The sequence below is a fragment of the Neofelis nebulosa genome, chromosome 12 (genome assembly GCF_028018385.1).
Source record: "Neofelis nebulosa isolate mNeoNeb1 chromosome 12, mNeoNeb1.pri, whole genome shotgun sequence".
NCBI classification, from domain to species: domain Eukaryota; kingdom Metazoa; phylum Chordata; class Mammalia; order Carnivora; family Felidae; genus Neofelis; species Neofelis nebulosa.
Window position 1 is genome coordinate 5,685,885 of NC_080793.1, and position 25,953 is coordinate 5,711,837.

General features: G+C 56.8%; 1 protein-coding gene across 1 annotated transcript in view; it reads right to left on the bottom strand.

Moving 5' to 3' along the window:
• The window catches only part of LAMC3 (laminin subunit gamma 3), a 59,295-nt gene that overhangs the window by 12,149 nt on the left and 21,193 nt on the right, over nucleotides 1-25,953 (bottom strand). The window contains exons 5-19 of the mRNA XM_058693796.1: nucleotides 24,927-25,115; nucleotides 24,724-24,841; nucleotides 22,221-22,319; nucleotides 19,160-19,296; nucleotides 16,296-16,406; nucleotides 14,213-14,405; nucleotides 13,914-14,032; nucleotides 13,772-13,822; nucleotides 8,903-9,121; nucleotides 6,820-7,008; nucleotides 4,457-4,702; nucleotides 3,456-3,609; nucleotides 2,670-2,812; nucleotides 1,989-2,167; nucleotides 373-511 (exon numbers count right to left, since the gene is read on the bottom strand). Coding sequence (XP_058549779.1) covers nucleotides 373-511; nucleotides 1,989-2,167; nucleotides 2,670-2,812; nucleotides 3,456-3,609; nucleotides 4,457-4,702; nucleotides 6,820-7,008; nucleotides 8,903-9,121; nucleotides 13,772-13,822; nucleotides 13,914-14,032; nucleotides 14,213-14,405; nucleotides 16,296-16,406; nucleotides 19,160-19,296; nucleotides 22,221-22,319; nucleotides 24,724-24,841; nucleotides 24,927-25,115 — 2,286 coding nt within the window. The remainder of the gene's footprint in view (nucleotides 1-372; nucleotides 512-1,988; nucleotides 2,168-2,669; nucleotides 2,813-3,455; nucleotides 3,610-4,456; nucleotides 4,703-6,819; nucleotides 7,009-8,902; nucleotides 9,122-13,771; nucleotides 13,823-13,913; nucleotides 14,033-14,212; nucleotides 14,406-16,295; nucleotides 16,407-19,159; nucleotides 19,297-22,220; nucleotides 22,320-24,723; nucleotides 24,842-24,926; nucleotides 25,116-25,953) is intronic.

Consider the following 25,953-nt stretch of genomic DNA (forward strand, 5'->3'; position numbering starts at 1 on the left):
GACAGTAGAAATGTTACCTGTTCAGCACCCGGGACAGCACCTCAATGACTATTTGTTGCTTGACTGAACTAATGAGCTAACCCAACTCCTGTCCTCACCCAGCTTACAGTCCGGTGGGACACAGGAGATAGATGTTGCAGTCAGAGACTAACAGAGTTACAAAGTACAACTGAGTTGGGGACATTGAAGGAAAGGCCTGGGATGGGGACAAGGCTGTGTCATGGGAGGAGCCCACTTAGTTGGGGAGGACAGGCTCTCCCAGGAAGTGAGTTCTTCTAGGACCGAGCTCAGAGCCTTGAAAGCATCCTGAGACCAGAATGAAGGTCTCCAAAGGGGGTGTCTGATCAGCCAGCCATCCCGTTACCTGCTCACCTTGCAGCAGACGTCCCTGGTAGACGTCTCCCCGTGGGGCCTCTCCCTGCAGAATGTGCAGTGGTCCCCAGGGCTCACTACAGTCAGACCCCTGCAGCCACCCCTCCATCAGGGTCAGCCTGGCCTTCAGCTTGGAAGCCTGGAGTTAGGAAAAGAAGGGCATGTGAGGCTGGTGGCCTGGAAGTCCTGTCTGCACACCTCTCCCCTGGCTTCTGTCCCGCCTTCCCTCCCCGATGGTCCCCTCCTCCCATCTTATCCCGGGCATCAAAGTTGAGGACACACCAGACCTTTAAGAACCAGCTTTTGCCCACCCTTCCTCATGGCGGTCCCTTCCCTTCTCACACCCATGGCACCTGTTAGCTGAGAGAGGGATGGAAGGGGAATCCCCAGGAGAATCTGTCTGTCCTGCTGTATTGCCACAGAGCAGGTGTAGGTGGATACTGCTGACTGAATGAGTATGCCACGCAATGCCTCCTAGCGCTGTTCTTTTATTTATTTTTATTTGCATTTATTTATTTGTTCTTTTTAAGTAGGCTCCATGCCCAACACGGGGTCTGAACTCACAACCCTGAGATCAAGAGTTGCATGCTCTACTGACTGAGCCAGCCAGGCGTCCCCCAAATCACATACAACGACTGCATTTATAGAGCACTTGCTAGGAGCCAGCCGCTAGCAGCTGCTGGCCACGCACCAGCTCTCGTTCAACTTGTAAGCACCCTAAGGGCCAGAAGATGCAGATCCTGAGCTCTCTCTTCGAGTCCAAAGTCCAGAATGTTCTGAGAAACCACAGGGCTTTCCATTCCTTATTTGGTGGCAAAATGAGGTTAAAAATATTCTAAACTCATTTAGAAGCAAAACCGTTCTGACCTAGGCTGTTGGTGGTCCTTATTTTTTATTGGGTGGGCCCGTTTGTCTGTTTTCCTGCAGATACATCAATGGGTTTGACTGCAGGGACTGACCCAGGCACTGCTGGGGGGGAGGGGGGTGGCTAATATTCAGCACCCATCATTGTGTCTTTCTACAGTATCACCATTCTGAAGGCTGGTCTCACCAGTTTCAGGTAAGGGGTCGTAGGCCTGTGTCCATTTTGGAGCAGGAGAGAGAGACGAAATTTACCAAAGCTGTTACCTGCTGCTGGGGACAACTGACGGGTTTGGGGAGGGGAACCCCAGAGGTCATGCTCCTCACCCCTGCATCACACCAGCTCCCTGCTCAAAATTCTACTCGCGCCCCGGAACTGGCCTGGCCCTCCTCTCGACCCTCCCCGCCAAGGGCCATCTATGGTCTCATCCCCATTGAACTTGAGGAAGTGTGAGACCTGGGTCTGGGTGGTTGGGAAGGACACCCCGTGACAGCTGCTGTTCTCCTGTCCACTCAGGAGATAGGGACGAGCAGAGGTGAGGGTTGAGCAGGGCTGGCGTCAGCCAGATGGCTGGGTGAGCACAGGGAGAAGGTGACCAGTGGTTCCAGAAGGCCAGAGGGCCATGGGGAAGCAGTCATTTCCCGGTGCCCAGCACAGAGCTGGTGCTCACGGTGGTGGTGGGGGGGGGGGGGTGTGTGAAGTGATGGGAGGTAGGTCGAGACGTCTTGGATGGGGCCTGGATGGGTGGGCTCACCTCCTCCTTCACCAGGGCGTAGCAGGACGGGCACTCCTGACAGTGTGTGCCACCGGCCGTGACGAAGAAGTTTTCCTGACAGTGATCACACTTGTACCCCACGAAGCCAGGCCTGCACAAGCATGTGCCGTTCTCGTGGCATTGTGCCGAGGCGGCCCCCACCGGGGAGCACCTGCAGGCTGGGGGGACCGGGGCAGGTGGGCTGAGGGCCCTGATGCTCCCCCCCCTCACATCAGAACCCCCAGGTCCCCTGCATCCTCACAGCTGGCTACTCCAGACCGCCCCCCCCCCCCCCGCCCCGCCAGAAGTTCAACCACATTCCTGAGTCCTTCCTGGGAGACTGAGTCAGAAGGTCGGAGGTGACAGCTGACTTATTTCAGTGTCCCTGGGTCTGAGAACCCGCCATGTTTAGGAACTGCCATGCCATCCGGCCATACGAATATGGAAACCAAGGCCCAGAGAGGTGACTCGATGGCCTCAGCACAGAGGAATTTAGCAGTGGAGCCTGGGACTCGATTTTTGGTCCCCTACACTCCCTCCCTCCATATTTCTATGGCTGCTCTTAGAAGACAGGCCTCCACCCGATCCTTTACTCTCTTGCCACGCGGCTGGCGGCCCCTCGTTGCCCAGAGACCTCAGGCCCCACCTTCTGGGCGGCCGGGAAGCACCCAGCTTCCTCACCTCGGCATCCCTTGATGGAGAAGCCGAAGAAACCCAGCTGGCATCTGTCGCAGGCCTGGCCCTCAACGCCTGGACGACAGGGGCACTGCCCGGTCTTGGGGTGACACCGGTCCTCCTGGGAGCCCAGCGGGTGACACTTGCAGCTATGACAGGGGAAGGGACCGGGTCGGAGACAAGCGGCCGGGACCGCAGATCACACCCTTTGCACACGAGGCCCCATCTCGAAGTCCGTACATGTCAAACAGCTTTCCCCAAGCTGTGCCCCCGGGGAAGCACAGGCTCACAAAATGCCACTCCCTCCCCTCCCCACAGAGGCTATGGGGACATATAAATCTTGGAGACTATACCCCTCTGTTGGGAAGTCACGATGCAACTAGCATATTAAAGGCTCTGAGGAGTCTTGCAAGGAAGAAACCTGTTTGTTTCACCGGGCATTTCCCTGGAGCCCTCCACTGTTCCCCAGAGGCACGAAGGGGCTGTTGTGGCCAAAAAGGTCACCAAGCAACAGCGTCACTGAGAAGGGAGACAGAGAGCAAACCGGCCCCCCTGGCCACCTGGACATCCCTTAGGGCTGTTCTTGGCCCACATCCTGGGTTGGCAGGGCCACGAGTCTGACCCCCAAGGGACCATCCCTTTGTCCCCCTTTGGTACAGGGCACGGTGTACCTGGCAGGGAGCCTGGGATGGCACATTCCAAGCCAGATCCCTCTCTGGAGGCTGCCCGGGACGCCCTCCATCCTGGAGACACTCCCAGGGAGGAGGGCACCCACAGCCTCACCCCACTCACCTCCGGCAGCCCCTCCCGGGCCGGAGGTCATAGAAACCGGGGCTGCAGTGGCTACAGTCCCGTCCCGTCACATGAGGCAGGCAGGTGCACCGGCCGCTCGCCGGGTCGCAGGGTCTCTGCTCACTGACTGAGCCCCCCGGGTTGCAGCTGCAGGCTGGGGGTGGAAGCAGAAAATGGTGTTGGGGAACCATGCAGATCGCCATCCAACCTTTGGGGGTCCAGGAGAAGATGGGGCGCACACAGAGAGGGCTCACACTCGGCCCACACTCCTAAGCTGTTTCTGGAAAAAGGCTCTAGGGCCGGGCTCAAATCGCAACCCATCTCCTATGTCCTTGGAGAGACAGCCTAGAACCATCATGGAGGCAGAGGGCTCTTCTGAGCCTGCCCTGAACCCCCCGCTGGCTGGAGAGAAAGCCAGAGGCTTGGCCAGGGAGTCGTGGGTGGACCTCTGTACCCACTGTCTCGGGTCACTTGACCCTGCCCTCCTGGGCTCCATAAAACAAGAGGCCGGCAGGGTGCCGACGGGTGGCACGTGGAGAAAGGGGTCTGGGGCAAGTAAGTTTGGGGGAAATGCTGAACTTCTCCCTGAGCATTTCTGGAAGCCCTCCACGGGCCGAGGTATGGCCCTCTGAGTGGGGACAGAGGGCTGAGGGTGAACCCAGGCGGCGGAGAGGAACACCCTGATGGGAGCCCGGGGGGGCAGCATAAATGTGCTGAGTGCCGTGGCCATGGAGGTCCGTCATGGGCGCTGACTGCGGAGCTGGAGGTAAGTGCTAAATCATCAAGGCAAAAAATAAATAAAGCACAGGCTCAGTTGATTAGATCAAGGCTGAGAGAGCCCTTGGAGGAGAGCCAACCCTTACCACACCTTTCAGACAAAGAAACAGAGCAGGTGAGTAATCTGCCTAAGGTTGCACAGCCCCGTGGAGTTGATGGCTAGAGCTGGCGGAGAGGGGTCCCACCACGCGCCCCTCACCGTGGGTCGGGAGGTGGGTACTCACGCGTGCATTTGTCTGCGGGCCGAGGGGCCAGGGCGCTCCCGTAGAAGCCTTCCTCGCAGCGCTCACAGTGGGCACCTGTCGTGTTGTGCAGGCAACGCAGGCAGCGGCCAGACTGGGGGTCACAGTTGCCCACGGCGTTGGGGTCTACGTTCCCACTGCACTGGCACCGCCGGCAGGGCTGGGGGGCCCCAGAGAGCCCCAGAGGGTCCCCAAAATAGCCGTCATCACAGATCTCACAGCGCCGCCCTGGGGAAGGGAGGGGGCTGCACGTGGAGGCACAGGCCTGAGGGAGGGGACTGCTGGGTCTCCACAGGGGTGGGGGGGGGGAGGGCGGGCGTGAACCAAAGCGAGCGGCCCTCGCGTCTCCTTGTGGATCAGAGCGAGGGCCCCGGGGCCAGGGCCCAGCTCAGCCATCGGCTGGGCTCTGCGGTCTAGGGCAAGCGCCTGGGCCTCTCTGAACTCGGGCTCCTCATCTACAAGGCGGGGACAATAATGCAGCCGCCGCAGAGGACCGGGGAGAGGGCTTGGTGAGATAATTTGTGCAAAGCTCTTAGCACAGCTCCTGGCGCCACAACAGCAGTGGCCGTCACTGCCTGCTCATTGTCATCACCCTCCTTGTCACCCCGCCAGCCATCCTCTTCGCCCGTGAGGCCCTCGGGGTGCTGGTGGGATGACCCACCCAGGCGACCTTCCCACGGGTTGTTTCCTCTACACACAGCAGTGCCCTGCTCCCCCCACCCCCAAATCCCCCTCAAGCACCTCTCCGCCTGAGCCAGGCTGAACTTCTCTAACTTTCCACACCCACAGACCAGGCCCTCCTCGAATCTGCAGACCAGGGGAGCCAGAAAAGGTGGGGAAGGTTACGGAACAGAGGCGCAGCGTGACGGCAGGGTGGGGTGCAGGGTCCTCCCGTCTTGGGCCCCCTGCCCCCTCCCTGCTGCTGGCCCTAGGGGGGAGCTGCTTTCAGAGCGGTCCCCTAGCAAAGCAGGCACGTGATAGGACCAGATGGACCTCAGGGCCACCGGACACAAAATCAGATGTCTGAGAACCTTGGAAACATTTACGTCAAGTGAAATAAGCCAGTCGCAGGAGGACAAACATTGGATGGAAGTCACTTGTACGGGGTCCCCGGAAGAGTCAGATACAGAGAGAGAGGAAGTAGGACGGTGCTTATTAGAGGCTGCGGAAGGGGGGTGGGGGTTGTTTAATGGGGATAGCGTCTCCGTTTGGGAAGATGAATACATTCTGGAGACAGATCACGGAGATGGTTGTACAACCCTGTGAGTGTACTTAAATGCCACGGCACCGCGCACTTAAAAATGGTTCCGATGACAAATTTTATGTTACATATTTTTTGCCACAGCTTAAGAAATTAATAATGGAGGGGCGCCTGGGTGGCGCAGTCGGTCGGGCGTCCGACTTCAGCCAGGTCACGATCTCGCGGTCCGTGAGTTCGAGCCCCGCGTCGGGCTCTGGGCCGATGGCTCGGAGCCCGGAGCCTGCTTCCGATTCTGTGTCTCCCTCTCTCTCTGCCCCTCCCCCGTTCGTGCTCTGTCTCTCTCTGTCCCAAAAATAAATAAAAAACGTTGGAAAAAAAAAATTAAAAAAAAAAAAAAGAAATTAATAATGGACTATGCCCCCCCAAAACACATGGAGTTGTAGAAGCGGGTGGATTGTAGGGTATGCGAATCCTATCTCAAAAGAGCTGTAAAAGAACCAGATGTCGAGGGTGGCCCTGGGTCCTGGAGTGGGGGGGTGGGACAGTTCCTGCCTTATGCAACATCTGGCGACGTGTTTTAAAAGCTCAGAGTGTAATCAGCGATTTTCCTCCTTCACCGCGTATCAGAATTAGCCAGAGCACTTGTTATGGGTACAGATTCTTAGGTTCTGTGTCAAGCCAGTAGGCCGGGCTCCATGGGGCCAGGGCCCAGATGGGGATTTTCAAAAAGTCTCCTCGGGGCGCCTGGGTGGCTCGGCCGGTTGAGCGGCCGACTTGGGCTCAGGTCACGAGCTCGCGGTCGGCGGGTTCGAGCCCCGCGTCGGGCTCTGGGCCGACGGCTCGGAGCCCGGAGCCCGCTTCGGAGTCTGTGTCCCCCTCTCTCTCTGCCCCTCCCCCGCTCACGCTCGGTCTCGGTCTCGGTCTCTCTCAGAAACAAACATTAAAATTCTTTTTTTAAAAAGAACTCTCCTGGAAATGCTCAATGGCTGAAGTTCTGCCAGGGACCTATGGCAGCCGGGAGCCCTGGCCATGCTCTGAGAGGTCAGGCTAAGCTGGGCCTTCCCCAGTCTGTCACACTCCAAACCCAGGACCCCGCTCCTGGAGCCCAAGACAGAAGCAGAGCCCCTGAGCATAAGCCACTCACCTCTCCGGCCTGGGGGGCAGTGGGTGCACACTACCTCCCTGCTCTCTGGGATGGCTGTGCAGGCCGACTGTCCAGGGCACGGACAAGGCTGACAGTCATCGGCTCGGCCTGCGAAGGGGCTGCCATAGAAACCTGGCAGACAGCGCTCACAGGACGGACCCTCGGTGTGGTGGCCACACAGGCAGATCCCTGTGGGGCAAGAGAAGCACCTGGTTATGACTGCCCGAGCCCAGAATGCTCCAGAGACGGGGAGCATCTTGGCGGTCGGGCTCACAAGGCATATCCTCAGGCAGAACTGAGGTGGAAACCTTCCCAGGTGGAGGCAGTTCGGCCTGGGGGTAAGAAAGTCCACCCTGGGTTCACGCCCACCACGTACTGACCCTGTGAAGCTGGGAAAACCATCTAACGCCCCGTGCCTCAGTGACCTCACCTACAAGATGGACACGACAATGGCCCTGACTGTAAGGGTCTTTCTTTGTCAGGGTTCAGCAGGATCATGCAGCCAGAGGAACTTACATAGTCCCTGGCACCCAGCACGATCATTACTGTTACCGTTAGTATTTTGTTCTTTGAAACCTATAACTGAACCAACAGATGACCTATCTGTGTTCCCACTCATGGTTTTCCTGCCCTTTCCTCTGTGGCCTCTTTAACCTCAGGGGCCAAAAGACACAGACCCCTGGGGACGCGGGGGTGGCTCAGTCGGTTAGGCGTCCGACTCCGGCTCGGGTCATGATCTTACGGTCTGTGAGTTCGAGCCCTGCGTCGGGCTCTGTGCTGATGGCTCAGAACCTGGAGCCTGCTTCGAATTCTCCGTCGCCTCTCTCTGCCCCTCCCCCCGCTTGCGCTCTGTCTCTCAAAAATAAACAAACATTTAAAAAAAAAAAAAAAAAGAGCCACAGAGACCCGGGAGTCTGTTCCCAACATGATTTGGCAAAGAACAGGTTCACAGAAGCTGGCTGGTCTCATAGAACAGGCCCCGCCCTCCACTGGTTTCTCATGCTGGGGGATCTGCAAACCCCCTTCTCCAGCACCTGCACAGAGCCTGTGCCCTGGGGAAGGGAGGCCCCACTGCCAGGGCCTGAGTGAGGAGCCTGGCTGAGAAGGGCCCAGGGAAGCAAGATGCCCACCCCACCCCCCGCCTTCTGGAAGGCCCCGCAGCATTCAGCTGGGGCTGAGGTGAACAGGGAAAAGAGAATTCAGGGTAGATAAGTGAAACAGGGGGACCGTCATGCCTGTGCTGCCTTCTACTGGTCCCTGACTCAGCCCAGATCCACACGCTCACTCCTTCTTCTCTCTAGCATGAGCAGCAGTGGCCACTCGGCCCATTTGACAGATGAGGACTTGCCCAAACTGAGCAGGAAGTCATGGGACGGTCAAGGGTTCTGAGGGATGACAGACTGGCCCCATGTCAGGCCTCCTTGGTCGGGGCGACCTGGACCAGCACGTGTTAGGAATACGAGGCCTCATCTGGGCTCGATTTGTGATGCCTGCCATGGCCAAGGAGGGGAGGAAGCCCCTCATGGACCGTGTGCCTGTCCCGACTGGCCAGGCCGCCGATTCCCAGGCTGCTGGAATTGTCTGCTCCAGTGTGGAGCCTGAGAGATGCTGAGCTTATATTACCCTCCTCAGGGACCCCACCTGCTCCGGGAGGGCAGCGGGGCGCTGACCCTCTCGCTTCCGGGGAGAGGCCCACGGTGTGGAGAGAGGCCAGGGTGCGGCCCCCGTCCAGCACCTCCCACCTAGTGGCCTGGGTGGAAGGCTCTGCGTTTCCTCCGCGGCTAGTGGGGTAAACAGCTGGCCGTGACCTTGCGGCGGGAGCAGCTCTGCCACCTGCTGGCCGTGCCGGCTCCCTGCGCCTTGGGTCCCTAAACTGTAAGACGGGTAACGGCAGGAATCAATGACACGGTGGGTAGAAAGGTGCCCGGCAGGGCACGTGGGGAACTCGGGGACACCCTTTTAGGAATATCGCCCTCGGTGATCACTCACACATGCACACGGCTGACCCCGTTCGGGTCAGCACTCACCTGCCGCGCTGGGTGTATAGCCTTAGGTGGCTTTGGGGTGGGGTGCCAGGACTCACCTGTGTGGGGGTCACAGGTGCCATGCTGGTTGCAGGTGCAGGGGACACAGCTGGTATAGGGACCCCCCAGTGGTGTCTCCCTCTTGTATCCTGGAGCGCAGGATTCACAGAACTGGCCTGTGTACCCTTTGGGACATGAGCAAGTCTCTACCCAGGAGGCTGGTGGGGAGAGCCCCCGCTGGGCTGACGTGAGCCGTACCTCAGTCAGGAATACCTGGCCTGCAGAACGAGGACAGAGAGGAAGAGAGTTACAGGCACACATTTCCCCCACCAAGACCCTCCTGTTCATATATGTAACAAGCAAAGGGTTATTGGCTCACAGATAAAAGGCAGCCTACGGGTCGATTATGATTTTGAAAAAGCAGACAAAAGGCAAAGGAAAAATAGGCAGTGTTTTAAATTTATTTTTTTATTAAAAAATTTTAAAAAATGTTTATTCATTTTTGGAGAGACAGAGAGCATGAGCAGGGGAGGGGCAGAGAGAGAGAGAGAGAGAGAGAGACAGAATCGGAAGCAGGTTCTGGGCTCTGAGCTGTCAGCACAGAGCCCAATGTGGGGCTCGAACCCACCAACTGCGAGACCACGACCTGAGCCAAAGTCCAACGCCTAACCGACTGAGCCACCCAGGCGCCCCCAAATAGGTAGTTTTTAGTTTTGTTTTGTTTGTTTGTTTTTCGAGAGAGAGTGAACAGGGGAAGGGGCAGAGAGAGAGGGAGAGAGAGAATTCCAAGCAGGTTTCTGCGCTAACGGCATGGAGCCTGATGCGGGACTTGAACCCATGAGCCATGAGGTCACGACCCGAGCCGAAATCAAGTTGGACGCTTAACCAACTGAGCCACCCAGGCGTCTCTTAAAGAGGGATTTTTTGAGAACAAAAAATGGATATGGCTGGGAATTTTCTGGAAAGCCATTCATTCTCACAGCTTATCAGATATGTACATTTAAACAACCGTACCATTCACAACCCTCCGACTGGTAAGCATTTATTTATTTTTTTTTTTTTAATTTTTTTTCAACTTTTTTTTTTTTTAATTTATTTTTGGGACAGAGAGAGACAGAGCATGAACGGGGGAGGGGCAGAGAGAGAGGGAGACACAGAATCGGAAACGGGCTCCAGGCTCCGAGCCATCAGCCCAGAGCCTGACGCGGGGCTCGAACTCACAGACCGCGAGATCGTGACCTGGCTGAAGTCGGACGCTTAACCGACTGCGCCACCCAGGCGCCCCAACATTTAAAGATCACGGACAGGGAAAGACAGTGTGGGGGACCCATGCCCAGGGATACAGGACTATAAATTAGGGGGCTCTGCTTTTAGTGAAGAGCGGTAGCTCCTATCAGGCCAACCCTCGCGCCAGAAAACAACTAGAAACTCAGGGCAAAATGTAACAACTATCCATTAACAACCAGAGCAGGTGGGCAGTGGAGAAGGGCGGACGCGTGTCCTGAGAACATAGATCGGTGCAGCCAAAACCTGGCAGCATGTATCAAACGTGCACCCTTTGACCCAACACCTCACATTCCCACGTTGAGGGATCTGTGCTAAAGACAGACGCGCACGACGAGACAAAGACCCTTCCGTATTCCCTGTTCTCGGCAGCACCGTATGCATAGTGGAAACGTGGAAGTCGTTTCAACATCTACCAACAGAGGGACGGTTGAAACTCTCGGGGGCATCTATATTGTGGAACGATACGCGGTGGACGGACAGGCAGCCTTTTTCTACTTGTAGGACAGGTGACAGCCCCCAGCACACACGTTAGCTGAAAAAAGCAAGTGGCACCACATCAGACTGTGTGAGGCGTTAAAAAGCACAGATGTAAACACACACACACACACACACACACACACACACACACACGTAAGACCGTGCATACAGAAAGATGTGGATAGATACAGCCCAGAGCAGGCGGGGAGAGGGAGGGTCAGTACGTCCACCTGCCGCTCCAATTCACCCCAGCACCCAGTGCGGGCCTGGCCTAAGCAGGTGCTTCGTAAACATCTGTTAACGAAGGCTGAGTGACAGAAGGAAGCAGTAGAAGCTGCTGGAAAGAGTGGAAATGAAACGCCTCCGAGGAGCCTCAGCAGGGCGACCTGGGGAGCGGGGAGGCTTTGGGGAGCGTGGGCAAGGCTGATGGGGATAGAGCTCCAAAGAGAAAGAGGGGGCTGAGGCAGGAAGGGCCGGCTAATAACCCCCGAGTCTGACTTGAAGGGGCCCGGGGAAAGCTGGCCATTTAAGCGAAGCGTTCTCTAAAGGAGCCAGTCACTTCCCCGCCCTAGAAGGAAATCTGTGGCTGTTCTGGTCATCACGATGATGGGGAGACAAGGGTCAGGGGTATTAGACATCCTGACATGAGCAGAAGCCCCCCGTGACTTTCAGAGGTCTTGCTGGATGCTGAAAAGGCAGGGAAACACCTCCGCAAACATCTGAACCCCGACCCCCACTCCATTTTACACACGAGCACAGGGCATTTTTTTTTTTTTTTAATTTTTTTTTTCAACGTTTTTTATTTATTTTTGGGACAGAGAGAGACATAGCATGAACGGGGGAGGGGCAGAGAGAGAGGGAGACACAGAACCGGAAACAGGCTCCAGGCTCCGAGCCATCAGCCCAGAGCCTGACGCGGGGCTCGAACTCACGGACCGCGAGATCGTGACCTGGCTGAAGTCGGACGCTTAACCGACTGCGCCACCCAGGCGCCCCGCACAGGGCATTTTTGAATGGTGTAGGTGCATATCGGATCGTGTAGCCATGCGGGTACCCGGAACGCGGGGGGAACCCCGGGCTTTGTCGTGCTCAGAGTTTTTCACCACTTTGGAAAATCGTGCCCCTAGTGGCCCCCCAGCTCTTGAAGTCTGTCGCCAGTGTGCACCCCGTCCGTGCTCTGGTCCCCCTCTGTGACTGCCCTGCTCACAGTGATCTGACAAATAGTCCCATTTAGTGCTGACTTCAACATGACACACACAAAGGGTTTTGAGGAACAAAGGTCAGTCCTATTCAGATGGATGTCTGAAACTTGGTTTCACAGCTTCACCCACAAATGGACGGTTACTCTGCCAACGTGTTTTTCCCGTAACGCAACAACGAAAGCGCCAAGGCTAAGTCAACCTTCTAGAAGAACCACATTGACCAAGCCAGCACTAGTCACAATTTCCCTGCTCGCTGCCTCTACAAATGCCTTCTGAGCTTCAGTTGCTCTGAAACCCACAGTTATTCACCACAGTGGGGGCAACTCTGATTACCTCATTATGTCCTCCAGTATGGTCACGGCTGAGCACCGACACTCTGGAATTCAATGACTGTTTTTGTACGTCGTTTACTTTCTTTTTATTTACTCTGTCTGTTACAACTAGGATACTACACTGGTTTGAAAACATTGTGTCCGTGTAAGTTATGATATCTATAAATTTCATCTCTAGGGGCGCCTGGGTGGCTCAGTCGGTTAAGCGTCCGACTTCGGCTCGGGTCACGATCTCGCGGTCCGTGAGTTCGAGCCCCGCGTCAGGCTCTGGGCTGATGGCTCAGAGCCTGGAGCCTGCTTCCGATTCTGTGTCTCCCTCTCTCTCTGCCCCTCCCCCATTCATGCTCTGTCTCTCTCTGTCCCAAAAATAAATAAACGTTAAAAAAAAAAAAAAATTTAAATTTCATCTCTAAATGGTAAAGGGGTGTTGTATGTGAAGCACCTGTTTTGATTTTCTTTTTAAAGTTTATTTATTTATTTTGAGAGACTGTGAGAGACTGAGCAGGGTAGGGGCAGAGAGAGAGGGAGAATCCCAAGCAGGCTCCACACTGTCAGCATGTAGCCCAACACAGGGCTTGAACCCATGAGCCTTGAGATCACGACCTGAACCGAAATAAAGAGTTGGACGCTCGGGGCGCCTGGGAGGCTCAGTTGGTTAAGCGTCCGACTTCGGCTCAGGTCATGATCTCACGGTTCGTGGGTTCGAACCCCGCGCCAGGCTCTGTGCTGACAGCTCGAAGCCTGGAGCCTGCTTCGGATTCTGTGTCTCCCTCTTTTTCTGCTCCTCCCCTGCTCGTGCTCTGTCTCTCAAAAATAAATAAATGTTAAAAAAAAAAAAATTGGACACTTAACCTACTGAGACACCCAGGCACCCCTGAAATACCTGTTCTAAAAAGGGGCACAGAGGATGCCTGGTCTAGGCATATACAGGTATGGGGGAGTGGAGAGAAGGAGAAAGTACATTTAGGGGCGCCTGGGTGGCTCAGTCGGTTGAGCATCCGACTTCAGCTCAGGTCATGGTCTCGTGGTTCATGAGTTCAAGCCCCATGTCGGGCTCTGTGCTGACAGCTCAGAGCCGGGAACCTGCTTCGGATTCCATCGCTCTCGCTCTCTCTCTCTCTCTCTCTCTCTGCCCCTCCCCTGCTCACGCTCTCTCTCTCTCTCAAAAAATGAATAAACTTAAAAAAAAATTAAAAGAAAGTACCTTAAGAAGAGTGGGGGGAACCAGGAACAGTTTGCAAGGATGATCACCATGTGGCCAGGGTGAGAGGTGGTGAGAAATCTCTCTGGAAGCAGCGTCCTGACCCAGCTCCCCCGAGAAGGTTTAGAAACCAGATCCGCTCTCAGGGTGACTTAGGTGCGATACCACCAATGACCAGCAGGAGGAGCCAACTCTGGGATCCGCGCCTGTCCCTGAGACCAGCGCCCACAGAGGACCCTCAAAGGTCCCTCCTCCTGGCAATAATGGCAGACTCTGCCCTGGAGTGACTATGCCCCACAGCTCTTGGCTGCTTCGTGGCCACACACCTGTCTCTTAGAACTGGTCATCCTCAGCCACCCCCCCCTCCGCCCCCCCGCCACTCGTTCAGCCCCTGCCTCTGTCCTCAGCACCCACCCTCCCGGTCCTTACCAGTTCCACGACCTTCAGCCAGTGTCCTACTTCTCTGACCTTCAGATGTCTCTGTGGCGAAACGGGGATGCTAAGTGTCTGCTAGGCAGGAGGGAGCCCCGGGGCCGGGCGGGTGAGGAGGGCCGTCTCCATCATTACTGACCGGAAGGGCTTGTGCTCTGGCCGCCGGCCCGGATGCGCAGAGCCGTCAGATTGGCGAGCAGCTGCTGGAAGTGGAAGGGGGGCAGCGGAGGGGCCGCGTCCTCAGAGGTCTCCTGCAACCTGCCAGGGGTGGGGGACAAACCGGAACCTGAGCCCGGGGGCAGGTGGTACCAAGGAGCCCCCAGCTTGGGGTGGAGAGCGGGGAAGGCCCCAGACCACAGGAGGATCCGAGTGTGCCCAGACCTCAGGGACCACCCCGAATGCCCGACCCCACCTCCCAGGACTCCGCAAGGCACTTACTGGAACGTGAGCTGGGCCTCCCCCGGCTGCCCAGCGTCCCGGGGGCCCGACAGGCTGGAGGGTCGTAGAGCCAGGGCCAGGCCCGCCCCTTCCAGCCTCAGCCGCACGGGGAGTGGGGAGCCCCCGGGGGGGATCCAGAAGGTCAGGGTGATGGGCTGTCCATAGCTGAACCGCTGGTCTCCCAGGAATTTCTCTGACGACAAGAGAAGAAGGCTTTGACGTCTGTACTTAATTACCTTGGTTTCAAATGTCTATGGTATATTGACTTTATTGACAATTAAACATTCAAACAAGATAAAAACGACAGAAGGAGAAAATCGAAGGCCTCCCGGCATATCGGATGCCGAGGGTGGCCTCCCCACACCCTCCCTGCAGGCCGGCTTCACGCGCCTGTGACCTTGCAGTAACACAGGGCCCCACGGCCGGCATACTGCTCTGCCGTCATTGCCTTGAGCTCTGGCTTTATAAGTAAAGTCCGAGGGGACGGCGGAGTCGATCTGGGATCAGGGCGGATACCGAACACACACACATACACACACGCACACACGGCACGCACAGTGGGGGACACCCGGCCGCCCGTTGACAAGCCATGGTCGCGACGACACCCCACGAGCAGACTCTGGCGGCCCCGCGCCCGTGGGAGCTGAGCGTGAGGCTCAGAGCAAGTTACAAGGCCAGCATGCTGCACGTGGCCCCGAGGCCACGCTTTCCACCGGAGTCACAACATGCTCAGAGCAGAAAGAAGGCGGCGGCAGTCTAAGAGATAACGGAGGGCCCAGCTTTCGAACTTGTGCCGTTTTTCTGGGTCCTCTGCCTGCTTAGGCTGGGAAACGGCCACGCGGCAGGAGAGGGCACATTGGGACGTGCCCGGCTCTGTCTCCCTTCGGTCCTTCTGCACTTGGGAGTCAGCCGGAGGTACAGCATGTTGGTAGACCGTGTGCGTATCAAGAAGTGAAATAAAAATGGTTGACTCCGTCCACCTGCACTGTGCCCGGCACTCGGCACAGAACCCAGCAAGTGCTTCCTGAGTGAATAACTTTTTCTTCAATGTGTCAACAAAGCAGCCGCGGAATAGCGGGTGTTTTGTGTTCTTGGGGCTCTGAGCTTGGGGCACCTGCCCCAGGACGGGGCCTCAGGCTCCCTGTGACTTCTGCTTCCTGGCTGGGCACCGTGTTCACAGAGCGGCTCAGACATCTGGGCACCATCTCTCCGGCCCTTCTTGGAGAGGGAGGTCAAGGGCACCACTGGGTTGGGGCAGCCAGTGGACCCGGAATCTGGCCACAAGACAACTAAGAATGGACACCCGGATCCCGGTTCTAGGTCTGGTACAGTTTCCAGGAAACCAAAATTGCCCGATTTGGTGAGGGGCGGTTCAGAATAATCGAGAATGATTCTGCAGGAATAATTACATTCTGCAGGAATCCCGTGACCTCGGGAAGAGCGTTCAGTGGCCTGGCAGGGTGAGAGACGGATGGGAAGGGTACAGGCATCTCTGGGAAGAAGACTGGTGGCAAGGCCTTGATCAGAAAGCCGGGGTGGGGGGGGGGGTGCTCTGGCAGACCCCACAGGGCACGTGGTTGGCGCAAAATGGCCCCCAAAGGTACTCATGCCCCGAGCCAAGAAATCTGTGAATATGTCACATGTCATGGCACTTAAGGGGCAATTAAGACCGCAGATGGAATTAAGGCTGTTGATCAGCCGGCCTTCGAGGGGAGGGATTATCTTGGATTAGGCACCCAAGCCCAGTGTAATCCCCAACTCCCTAATACATGGAAGAGGGGGGCAGAAAAGCTGCAACAGGGAGACCGGATGCTTCTGGAGATGGAGGAGGGGGGCCACAAGCCAAAGGATGTGAGCAGCCTCCAGAAGCTGCAGAAGGCAAGGGACCAGACTCTCCCCTGGGGTCCCGGGAGCGCAGCCCCGTGGATGCCGTGATGTTAGCTCAGACTTTAGCTCAGACTTCTGACCTCCAGAACACTGGAGAATAAGTTTGTGCTGTTTTTAGCCACCGGGCCGGTGGTAATTTGTCACAGTAGGAAATGAACACGGGGCAGCCCTGCCCCTGCCTGTGGCTGTCAGGTACCTGGTAGTGTGAGCTCCTCCTCGCCTTCTGGATTCAGGAGCAGCCCCCTTGGGCTCCACTGTGCGGGATGCTCTGGGCCCCCCACACTTCCGGCCCGCCAGCCCTCGGCTCCTGGGTAGCAAACACACGCGTGAGGCTCTGGAGGGTGGCCTCCACACTTTCCCACCTCACACCCTTCCTGGGGTCCCACGGATGGCCCCTAGAGGCCTGAGCACAGCCTGAGTCAACCGGCCCAGGGGGGACGAGAGACTGTTGTAGAGACAGGCCGGCAGGGGGTGGGGGGTGGCGAGAGCCAGCTGCCGCTGGCAAATGCTGCCCACAGCCGGCCGCTCAGACCCCCATCCCAGAGTCCGGGTGGGGGTCTCGGGGTGGGAGGTAGCCCCAGGAGAAGGGAGAAAGCTCAGGGTGCCGACCCCGTTTAGGGCCAAGTCAGACCTCCGGGCCTGCCTTGCCCCTTCAGTGGGTTCTGAACACAGCACGAAGACGGTCCGGAGACCCCAGCACGGGGCACTGGAGCCATCTCTAACGGTACTGAACTTGACCTCAACTTCAGGTCTTCGGAGAACTCCCTCACCCACGACCTCACCGCCCTTGTCCTTCGAGGTGCGTGCGTCATCAGTCCCACTGCACCAAGGGGTGCCACCCGGTCAGGAAGCGGTCGAGCCAGGATGAGAGCCCAGACCTTCCGGTCTACACCAAGCCTAGCGTGGCACGTAGCAAATGACCTCAAGGGGGCAGCCGGGGAATGGGGTGGAGGCCCAACCCCCGGGGCACCGAAGGGGCGAGGAGGGAGGGATGAAGAGAAAGAGGTCAGAAAGAGGAGGTCCGGGGCTCCTCGGCGCTAGGCTAGGTTCACTGGCTGTGTGACCCTGGGCAAGTTACTTAACCTCTCTGAAGTTGGTTCCTCCTCTGCAAAACGAGGGCGATGAAGTATTCGTGGCCCAGCAACAGTTCTCAAAGTTGGTCTGAACACCCCGGGAGACCCTGAGACTCTTTCAGGGGGCCCATGAGGTCGAACTATCTTCTTAGTAACACTAAGATGGTATTTGCATCTTTCATGTCTTAGCAGCAAATGGAGGAATCTTCCAGAAACTGCAAGTCATGTGGTATCACAACAGACCTCTATTAATGCAGCCATAAAGGGATGTGCAGAACCATTTGGCAAATATACTCCCCTCTTTTTGTTTTTTTAAAAAAGAGTTATTTTTCCCAGGCTGATATTACTTTATGTTATACGTTTACTCTGCTCAGTTTCTAAATTTTTTTTTTCAACGTTTTTTATTTATTTTTGGGACAGAGAGAGACAGAGCATGAACGGGGGAGGGGCAGAGAGAGAGAGGGAGACACAGAATCGGAAACAGGCTCCAGGCTCCAAGCCATCAGCCCAGAGCCTGACGCGGGGCTCGAACTCACGGACCGCGAGATCGTGACCTGGCTGAAGTCGGACGCTTAACCGACTGCGCCACCCAGGCGCCCCTCTAAATTTTTTTAATATAATTTATTGTCAAGTTAGCTAACATACTTAAAAATTTCTTTTAATTAAAAAAAAATTTTTAATATTTATTTTTGAGAGAGAGAGAGCGAGCAAGTGAAGGAAGGGCAGAGAGAGAGGGGGACGCAGAATCCGAAGCAGGCTCCAGGCTCTGAGCTGCCAGCACAGAGCCCGACCTGGGGCTTGAACCCATGAACCTTGAGATCATGAGCTGAGCCGAAGTCTGATGCTCAACCGACTGAGCCACCCAGGTGCCCCTATTGTGGTCATTTCTAAGTGAATTAATATATAGTTATTTAAAAATTGCTGTCTCCATTTCTAAGACAGAAGTTAGCCATATAAACGACCCACGTAGAGAAAAGCACTTTGAAGGCCTCAGTCGTTTTCCAGAGCCTGAAGGGATCCAGAGACCAAAAAAGCCTGAGAACTGCTGGCCTGAGGGTCATGTGAGGGCTCCGAGACACCTGTGCGGAGCCCAGGGCCTGGCTCAAGGTGAGAACACAAAATGGTGGTGTTCGTAGGATCTGTAGAATGAGTCCCGCCTGATGCTAACCTCCTAGACTCGTGACAAGCTACCTCAAGGCCCGCCCCACGCTGAGCCCGGCTCCGTCCTGCGTTCTGCGCGAGCCTCCAGCAGAGGGCGCACTGCCCCCGCGTCTGGGGCGCCCCAGAGCCAGCGCTTGAGGTTCTAGCCCAGCTGGGGGAGCTGCAGGGGTTGGGGGGGGGGGGGCTCTGTGGGGTGAAGCAAGGGTCCCCGTAGGCCGTGATTGAATGCCGAGCCCCACTGCTCTCCTGCTCCAAAGACGCACCACCTGGGGTTGGGGACCCAGGGCACCACGGCACCTCTGGACTCTGCACCCGGACAGAAGGCCTGCTCAAAACTCAGGAGCCGACAAACCCGGGTGCCAACAATTAAATTCTGTGACATACCTTTTCCGGGCCTCGGCTGCCCCATCTGTAAAATGGGAATGAGAGTACCGACCTACCTTCCAGGGAATCCGTAGGTTCCACGCATGCAAAGAGCTCAGCACAGTGCCTGGCATACGTCAAGTGCGCATAAATAGAGTCCAGGGGACCGAGTGTGAATCCCCAGCAGACTGATTGGAAATCCCCGCCCGGGATCGAAAGGCTGCCGCCTACCCAGCTCCCAGCCCTGCTAGACGCTGGGTAAAAGGCAGGGGCGAGGGAAGGAGCCAAGGGGTACGGGAGGTACTGGGGAGCGCTGAGGGGCACAGAGGGGCCTCGGGGAGGCCGCCCCCTCCTTCCCATACAGCACAGCAGGATCTCCCCAGAGCAGGACAGCCTGCCCCCCGCCCTTGGTGCAGAGCCGACCTCTTGGAGGCTGCTGTGGACCATGGGGAGCACTTCTTACCCTGGCGGAGGTCGGAGAGGATGTGGTGCTCCCGAAACTGGGCAGCGGCCGAGCACACCTTGGAGTGGCCAAAGCAAAAGCAGCTGCTGCAGCCGGCTGGGTTATGGGGCTGCAGGTTGAACGTCCCTGGACGGCATCTGGAAGGAGGCAGGACGTGCCGGGGGGGGGGGGTGGGGTGGGGGGGGAGGGGAGCAAATGAGTCAGGGAGGTCCGGGGGATCCCAGCTAGACTGACCTGAGTCGGAGTCACTGGGGAAACTTAAAAAACACATTTTTTTTTTTTTTTCAGATTTCCAAGAGTTGCAAAGATCACGCAGAGAGCGTTCCTGTGGCCTTGTCACCGGCTTTCCCCAATGTCAACCTCCGACATGGCCGGCGTACATGTGACCGGGCCACGAAATTCACATGAGTGAGTGCTGTTTACTGAACTCCAGGCTTTATTAGGATTTCTGCCCCCTTTTCCACTCCTGTCGGTTTTCTGCCCCGGACCCGATCCAGGACATGGCGCCTCCGCTGGTCTGTGCCAGCTTCTCGGCATTTCTCGTCTTTTAGCACCTTGCCACTTTTGAAGAGCAGTGGACAGATGCTTGGTAGAACGCCCCTCAGTTCGGGTGTCTCTGATTAGAAACCCGATTAGACTGGGGGCCATGGGTTTGGGGAAGAAACAGAGAGGAGGTGTCCTTCCCATCACATCGTACCGGGGTAAGTGATGCCCACGTGACATCACCGGTAACGTTACCCTTCACCACCCGGTCAAGGTGCTGCCTGCCCCGCTCCCGCGCCCCAAAACTGCCACACGCTCGCCGTTAGAAGGAAGTCACTAAATCCAGCCCGCGGTGCAGAGCAGAGGAATTAAGCTCCATCCCCTGGAGGGCGGAGTATTAAAGAATTGTGCACACAGACTGAAACCACCACAGTAATTCACAAATATTTTGAGAGGGAGATATTTGGGGCTATGCAAACGTCCCGTTTCTCCTTAAAATCCTGCCCGCTGAATTAGGTGGCTCTCATCTACAGCGACTGTTACTGTGAAATCTGAACTGATTTTGTATTTCCGTCACTCTTTCCACATCTATTATTTGGAATTCTTTTGCAAGGAAGGTTTGTCCCTTCGTCCCGGTGTATTTATTTTTTCCCTCATCTGTGGGTAAATCGGTGTGGATTCGTGGATATTTATTTTATTCTTGGGGTTATAATCCAATACTGTCGTTATTTATTTAGTTGTTCAAATCGTTCCAGCTTTGGCACGGATCTTTCAGGTTGGTACTCGTGATCCTTTTTTAACGTTTTTACTTCTTTTTGAGAGAGAGAGACAGAGCATGGGGGGGTGGGGCGTGCAGAGAGAGAAGGAGACACAGAATCGAAAGCAGGCTCCAGGCTCTGAGCTGTCAGCACAGAGCCCGACACGGGGCTCGAACTCAAGAACCGCAAGATCACGACCTGAGCCAAAGTCGGACGCTCAACCGACTGAGCCACGCAGGTGCCCCAGTGCTCGTGTCCTTTTGACACAGGCTCCCATCCTGGTTTAGAGGGTTTTTGTTTTTTTTTTTTTTTTTGAGAGAGAGACAGAAAATGAGAGCAGGGGAAGGGCAGAGAGAGAGGGGGCTGGGGTGGGGAGAGAGCATCCCAAGCAGGCTCTGTGCTCTCAGGGCAGAGTCTGGCACAGGGCTTGATCCCATGAACCATCAGACCATGTCCTGAGCTGAAATCAAGAATTGGATGCTTAACCCACTGAGCTACCCAGGCGTCCCCTGGTTTAGTTTTGTTTGTTTTCATTTTCTTTTTTCTTAATTAAGCACTTTCGTGCTTTCTGTTACAAGACACGAGCCTTCTGGGCTCATCTTGCATTTTCCCTACCCCAGCTCTAGATCAGCCGCTTCTCCAAGGAGCCCTGGAGAAATATTTCAGATTCCCAGTTGGCACCCTGGGGGCTCTGTTTGAGCTGGCCAGGGCAAAGGTATCAGACTCGTAAGAAGCAGTCGATGGCCCCGGATGTCTAGCCGGCTCCGAGGAACACATCTCGTCAAGCTGCCCCATTTGACAAACAGGCAAAGTGAGGCTCAGAGGCACCTCATCCGCAAGGTGCAAGGCAGTGGGGCAGAGAACCCCGGTGGGGTCTGGTTCCCCGACTCCACTCTGCCTCCCTGCGTGAGGGATCTCAGAGAAGGAAGTCCCAGCAGATAGCCCAGCTTCCACCCCGGGGCCCACAGGCCACATGTGGGCAAGGTGAGGGGGGCGGCCTGGGGCTGACCAAGGCAAGTCAAGGCCAGGGCCAGCCACAGCATTGGCACCAGCTTCTTCCTGAACCAGCAGGGGCCCAGCACAGGCTAACAGGACTCGAATCCACAATATAATACTGTCAGGTGCTTTACACACAGGGCCTGTGGCCAGAGAATCAGAGCCCCAGACAGACCCTGCGCTGGCCGCGAAGGGCTTCAGAGGTCAGGGCCGAAGCCAGGAAGGGGACATTCATCTGCCATTGCTTAGGGCTTGAAGACCCCCAGAACACACGAGAGAGGAAGTTTAAGAACTGTGTGGCTCTGAAAAAGCAATTTCGGCTCACTGAGCTTTAGACACTCCATTTGTACCATGACGGGATGATGAAAACGGCAAACAAGCTTGAATCTCAGCTCAATTGGTAGGAGCCTCTTGGAGCAGGACGGAGAGGATTCTGAGGTTACGGTAGGGCTCACGGTAAAGACTGCTGTGCCCCACTCGTGATGCCTGCCCTGGGTGTGAGACAGGAAGGCTATGGTACGAGTCCAAGGTATTTGCTATCCTTGGATTAGTTCATCTCTCCTATGCTTTCCAGCTCTTTCTTTTGAAGATGTAAAAAACAAACAAACAAAGAAAAAAACAACGGCTATCACAGCCTTTAATCATCAGCGGTAGTGGGCCAAAGCATAGACGGCGTCAGAAGCTTTAGAGAACTTCCAGGGTGGCAGACCCGTGGCGCTCCAGGACGGCTGCTGGGCGATGAGGACGCCCAGGTCCGTATGGACCACGCCCCCCGCTCCTCCACCACGAGCCCAGCAGGCTTATGACCGAATCGGCTCGCCCACCTGTCACACTGCTTGCCTTCCACGTTCTCCTTGCAGGGGCAGCGTCCACTGTGCGGGTCACAGGTGCCCAGGCTGCCAGCAGGATTGCAGGTGCAGGGTCTGCCAAAGAGACAGGACGGTGGGAGCGAGTCCGGAGTGAGAGTAGCCCATCCTCCTTGGAATTTCCCCATCCCTCCCCATCCCCTAGAGGACCAGGAGGCAGGCTCGCCCAAGAGCCTGCGCCTGGCCATACTGTTCCCACCTTGCTGAAGAAGTGACCCGTCCCCTCACCTGGAGAGTGGTCCATCTGCCTACCCGTCCTCTCATCCATCCGTGCATTCTTCCAACCACCTAGCTGTTTATTCATCTTTCCAGCCTTCTATCCGTTGGCCTAGCCCCTTACACATGCAACCTTCCTTCTTCCCTCCCTTCCATCCTTTAAATTTTTTTTTTCAACGTTTTTTATTTATTTTTGGGACAGAGAGAGACAGAGCATGAACGGGGGAGGGGCAGAGAGAGAGGGAGACACAGAATCGGAAACAGGCTCCAGGCTCCGAGCCATCAGCCCAGAGCCTGATGTCTCCCTTCCATCCTTTAATCTATCCTTCTATCCATCCTTCCTTCCATCTATCCATCCATCAGTGTACGTATCCTTCCTTCCTCCCTCCCTCCCTCACCTCCCATCCATCCTTTAATCTATCCATCCTTCCTTCCTTCCTTCCATCTGTGTATCTTTCCTTCCTTCCTCCCTCCCTCCCATCCATCCTTTAATCTATCCTTCCTTCCATCCATCTATCCATCCATCCATGTATGTATCTATCCTTCCTTTCTTCCTCCCTCCCTCCCATCCATCCTTTAATCTGTCCTTCTATCCACCCATCCTTCCTTCCATCCATCTATCCATCCATCCATGTGGGTATCCTTCCTTCCTCCCTCCCTCCCTCCCATCCATCCTTTAATCTATCCTTCTATCCATCCTTCCTTCCATTCATCTATCCATCCATTCACCAGTGTATATATCCTTCCTTCCCTTCTTCCTTCCTTCCTCCCTCCCTCCCATCCATTCTTTCATCCTTCCTTCCTTCCTTCCTTCCTTCCATCCATCCATCCATCTATCCATCCGTGTATCTTACCTTCCTCCCTCCCTCCCATCCATCGTTTAATCTATCCTTCAATCCATTCTTCCTTCCTTCCTTCTTCCATCCATCCACTATCTGACAAGACATGGCTTCTGTGCTCATAGAGCCTACAGCCCAGTGAGGATGAACAAGCAAACAGATAGGTGCTGTGCTCTGACACATTCTATGGAGATGTACAAGAGGCTGCAGGTGCACCAAGGAGGTGCTTGGGGTGGGGACAAGAGGACAGGTAGAGGAAAGCCTTCCAGGGGGAGGGGCACCTCAGTTGGGGACTGAAGAAAGTGTAGGGGTCTGCTAGACACAGGCCAGTGAGAGGCAGGGGTTGTGGAGAGAAGAATGCTCTGGGCTAGGAGCATGTGCAAAGGTCCAGAGGCCAGAGAAACACGGGGGAAGCATGCAACTCCCACCTAAGGGCCAGATTTGTGCCTAGAACAGCTGAGTATTTTGTGAGGCATCTGATACTCCCCATATGACTCCCAATGCATTTCCACCACCTTTCAAATATATAAGGAGACTGTTTCAACCAAAGCCAAGTTCATTTTGAAGTGCTTCTGAATTTGTAAGAGCTTTATTTTTCCGGTCGTGGGTGCTTCTCAGTCAAGTGGTGGTCAGTGTGTTAGACCCCTCTTCCAAGGTCCAGACCCCAGTGGCCCCCTGCCTGTCTCTCTCTCGGATACCCCACCAGCAGTGCGGACTCAGCCTCTTCCCACCGCGTTGTGCTCCCCGTGTCGTGAACGGCCTCCCTCCACCTAGGTGCCTGGGGACCCAGCCTTCATCCCGTCTTCCTCTCCTGCTCCCCGGTGACCACCTCCCGCCACGTCTGCCTTCCGAGGGGCTCTGGGATCTGTCCGGGTCTCTGCCGCTCCCTCTCCGTGGCCAAGCCTTCGTGCACGTTGCCATGCTTCCCAGCTGTTCCTGCTGCAGCCTCTGCCCCGGCCCCCAACCTCGTCCCACTCCTGCTTCACGTCCGTCCACACTCCTCCTGAGGTCCCCCCCTGGAACCGTCCTCCCGCCCTGTACCACGCACTCAGAGGCTTTGCACATGCTTTTCTTCTGCCTGGCACACCCGCCCCCGCCTCTCAGGTCTCACACTGGAACTCAGTGCCTCGCACGGGAAGCCTGCCCTCGACCCCCAAGACTGGCGGGGGTTCGTGGGACCCACACCCTGTCTCCCGTTCTCCCGGGACTGGGTGCCTGTAGTCCTCGCCTGGGACCGGACTGGCTGCAGAGTCAAGAAGGTGAAGGAGTGAAGGACAGAGGCGTGGAAGGGAGCAGGGAAGGACAGCTCATATCCCCTTCCCCCTGCTTCCTGGCACTCGGTCCCAATCCGCCCACCGCCCCGTGCCCTGCTGGGCCGTGCACACCCGCTCCCCCGGCCCCCTCACCGGCAGCCTCCCTCACTGAGTGAGTGGAACCCGGGCAGGCAGCGGTCACACTTCCAGCCTGTGACGGTGGCCTTGCAGGCACAGGTGCCCGAGTCATCGCACTGGAGACGTAGCGAACCTGGGGGAGCAAGGGCTCGGGGCAGTGGGGGCTCGAACCGGGCGGCGGGGAGAGGAGTGGGGGCTGGGCGGCGGGGCCCGCTCACCTGCCGGGTGGCAGTCGCAGGGCTGGCACGGCGTCCGGGGGCTCCAGCGATAGAAGTCCTCCTGGCAGCGCTCGCAGTGTGGCCCGGCCGTGTGGTCCCGGCAGCGCAGGCAGCGGCCGCCGTGGCCCGTACCGCGGAAGAGGTCCCGGTCGAACACACACTCCTCAGAGTGGCCGTTGCAATTGCAAGCTGTGGGCAGGGGGCAGGGGACAGGGGGCTGTGCTGAGCGGCCGGGGCCTGGGGGGCGGGGGCGAGGTGGTCTTGTGATGAAGGAGCCGGCAGCTCGAGGCAGGTCAAGCTTGATCAAGGGTATGGAGACCATTCGACTGGTCTTCCCAAACCGGACCCTCAAGAACAAAGGGGGCACCAAGACAGAGGACCCTGCCGGGAAAGCCAGGATGTACAGTCCCCGGCCACTCTTTACGGCTGGCCCCCTTCTGGAGTGGCAACATGGCTCCCTCCAGGATGTCTTGTGGATCGTCTCAGCCCTAATGATTGCGCGGACGTGGTTCCCAGTGGCCACGAGGTCGCGCAGATGCACGGAAAAGACAGGCCACCCCTCCTTCACTCATTGATTCAGTTTTCTAAAGGAGAGCGTACGAAGGATCCCTCCGTCTCGACTCCCGTGGTGAGCCCAGCGCAGGGGGTTGGGGGGCAGCTCCCGCATCGTCCTAACCGCTGTTCGACGGGGACCAGATGCCTCGAGCAAGTGAAAATCTTACAGGTGCAGGGAGGCTCCGGGAGCTGAGAGGAGGGACCCCACGGGCTGTCCTGGGGGGTGGGACGAGACTTCTGGGAAGAGGTCACGGCCGAGCTGAATCTGAGGGCTGGCAGGAAGGGGCTGGCCCGGTGAGGGAGGGGAGAGTCCCAGGCGGTAGGTGAGGCCGGAGGATAAACTGAGGATGGCCAGAGATCTGCCCGGTGCAGGGGTGCTGGCATGTCACGCGACGGGCAGCACAAGGGGACAGGGAGTGGTGCAGGGGCAGCTGGGAGGTCGAGAGGTCAGCAGAGCATGATCCAGGGAGGC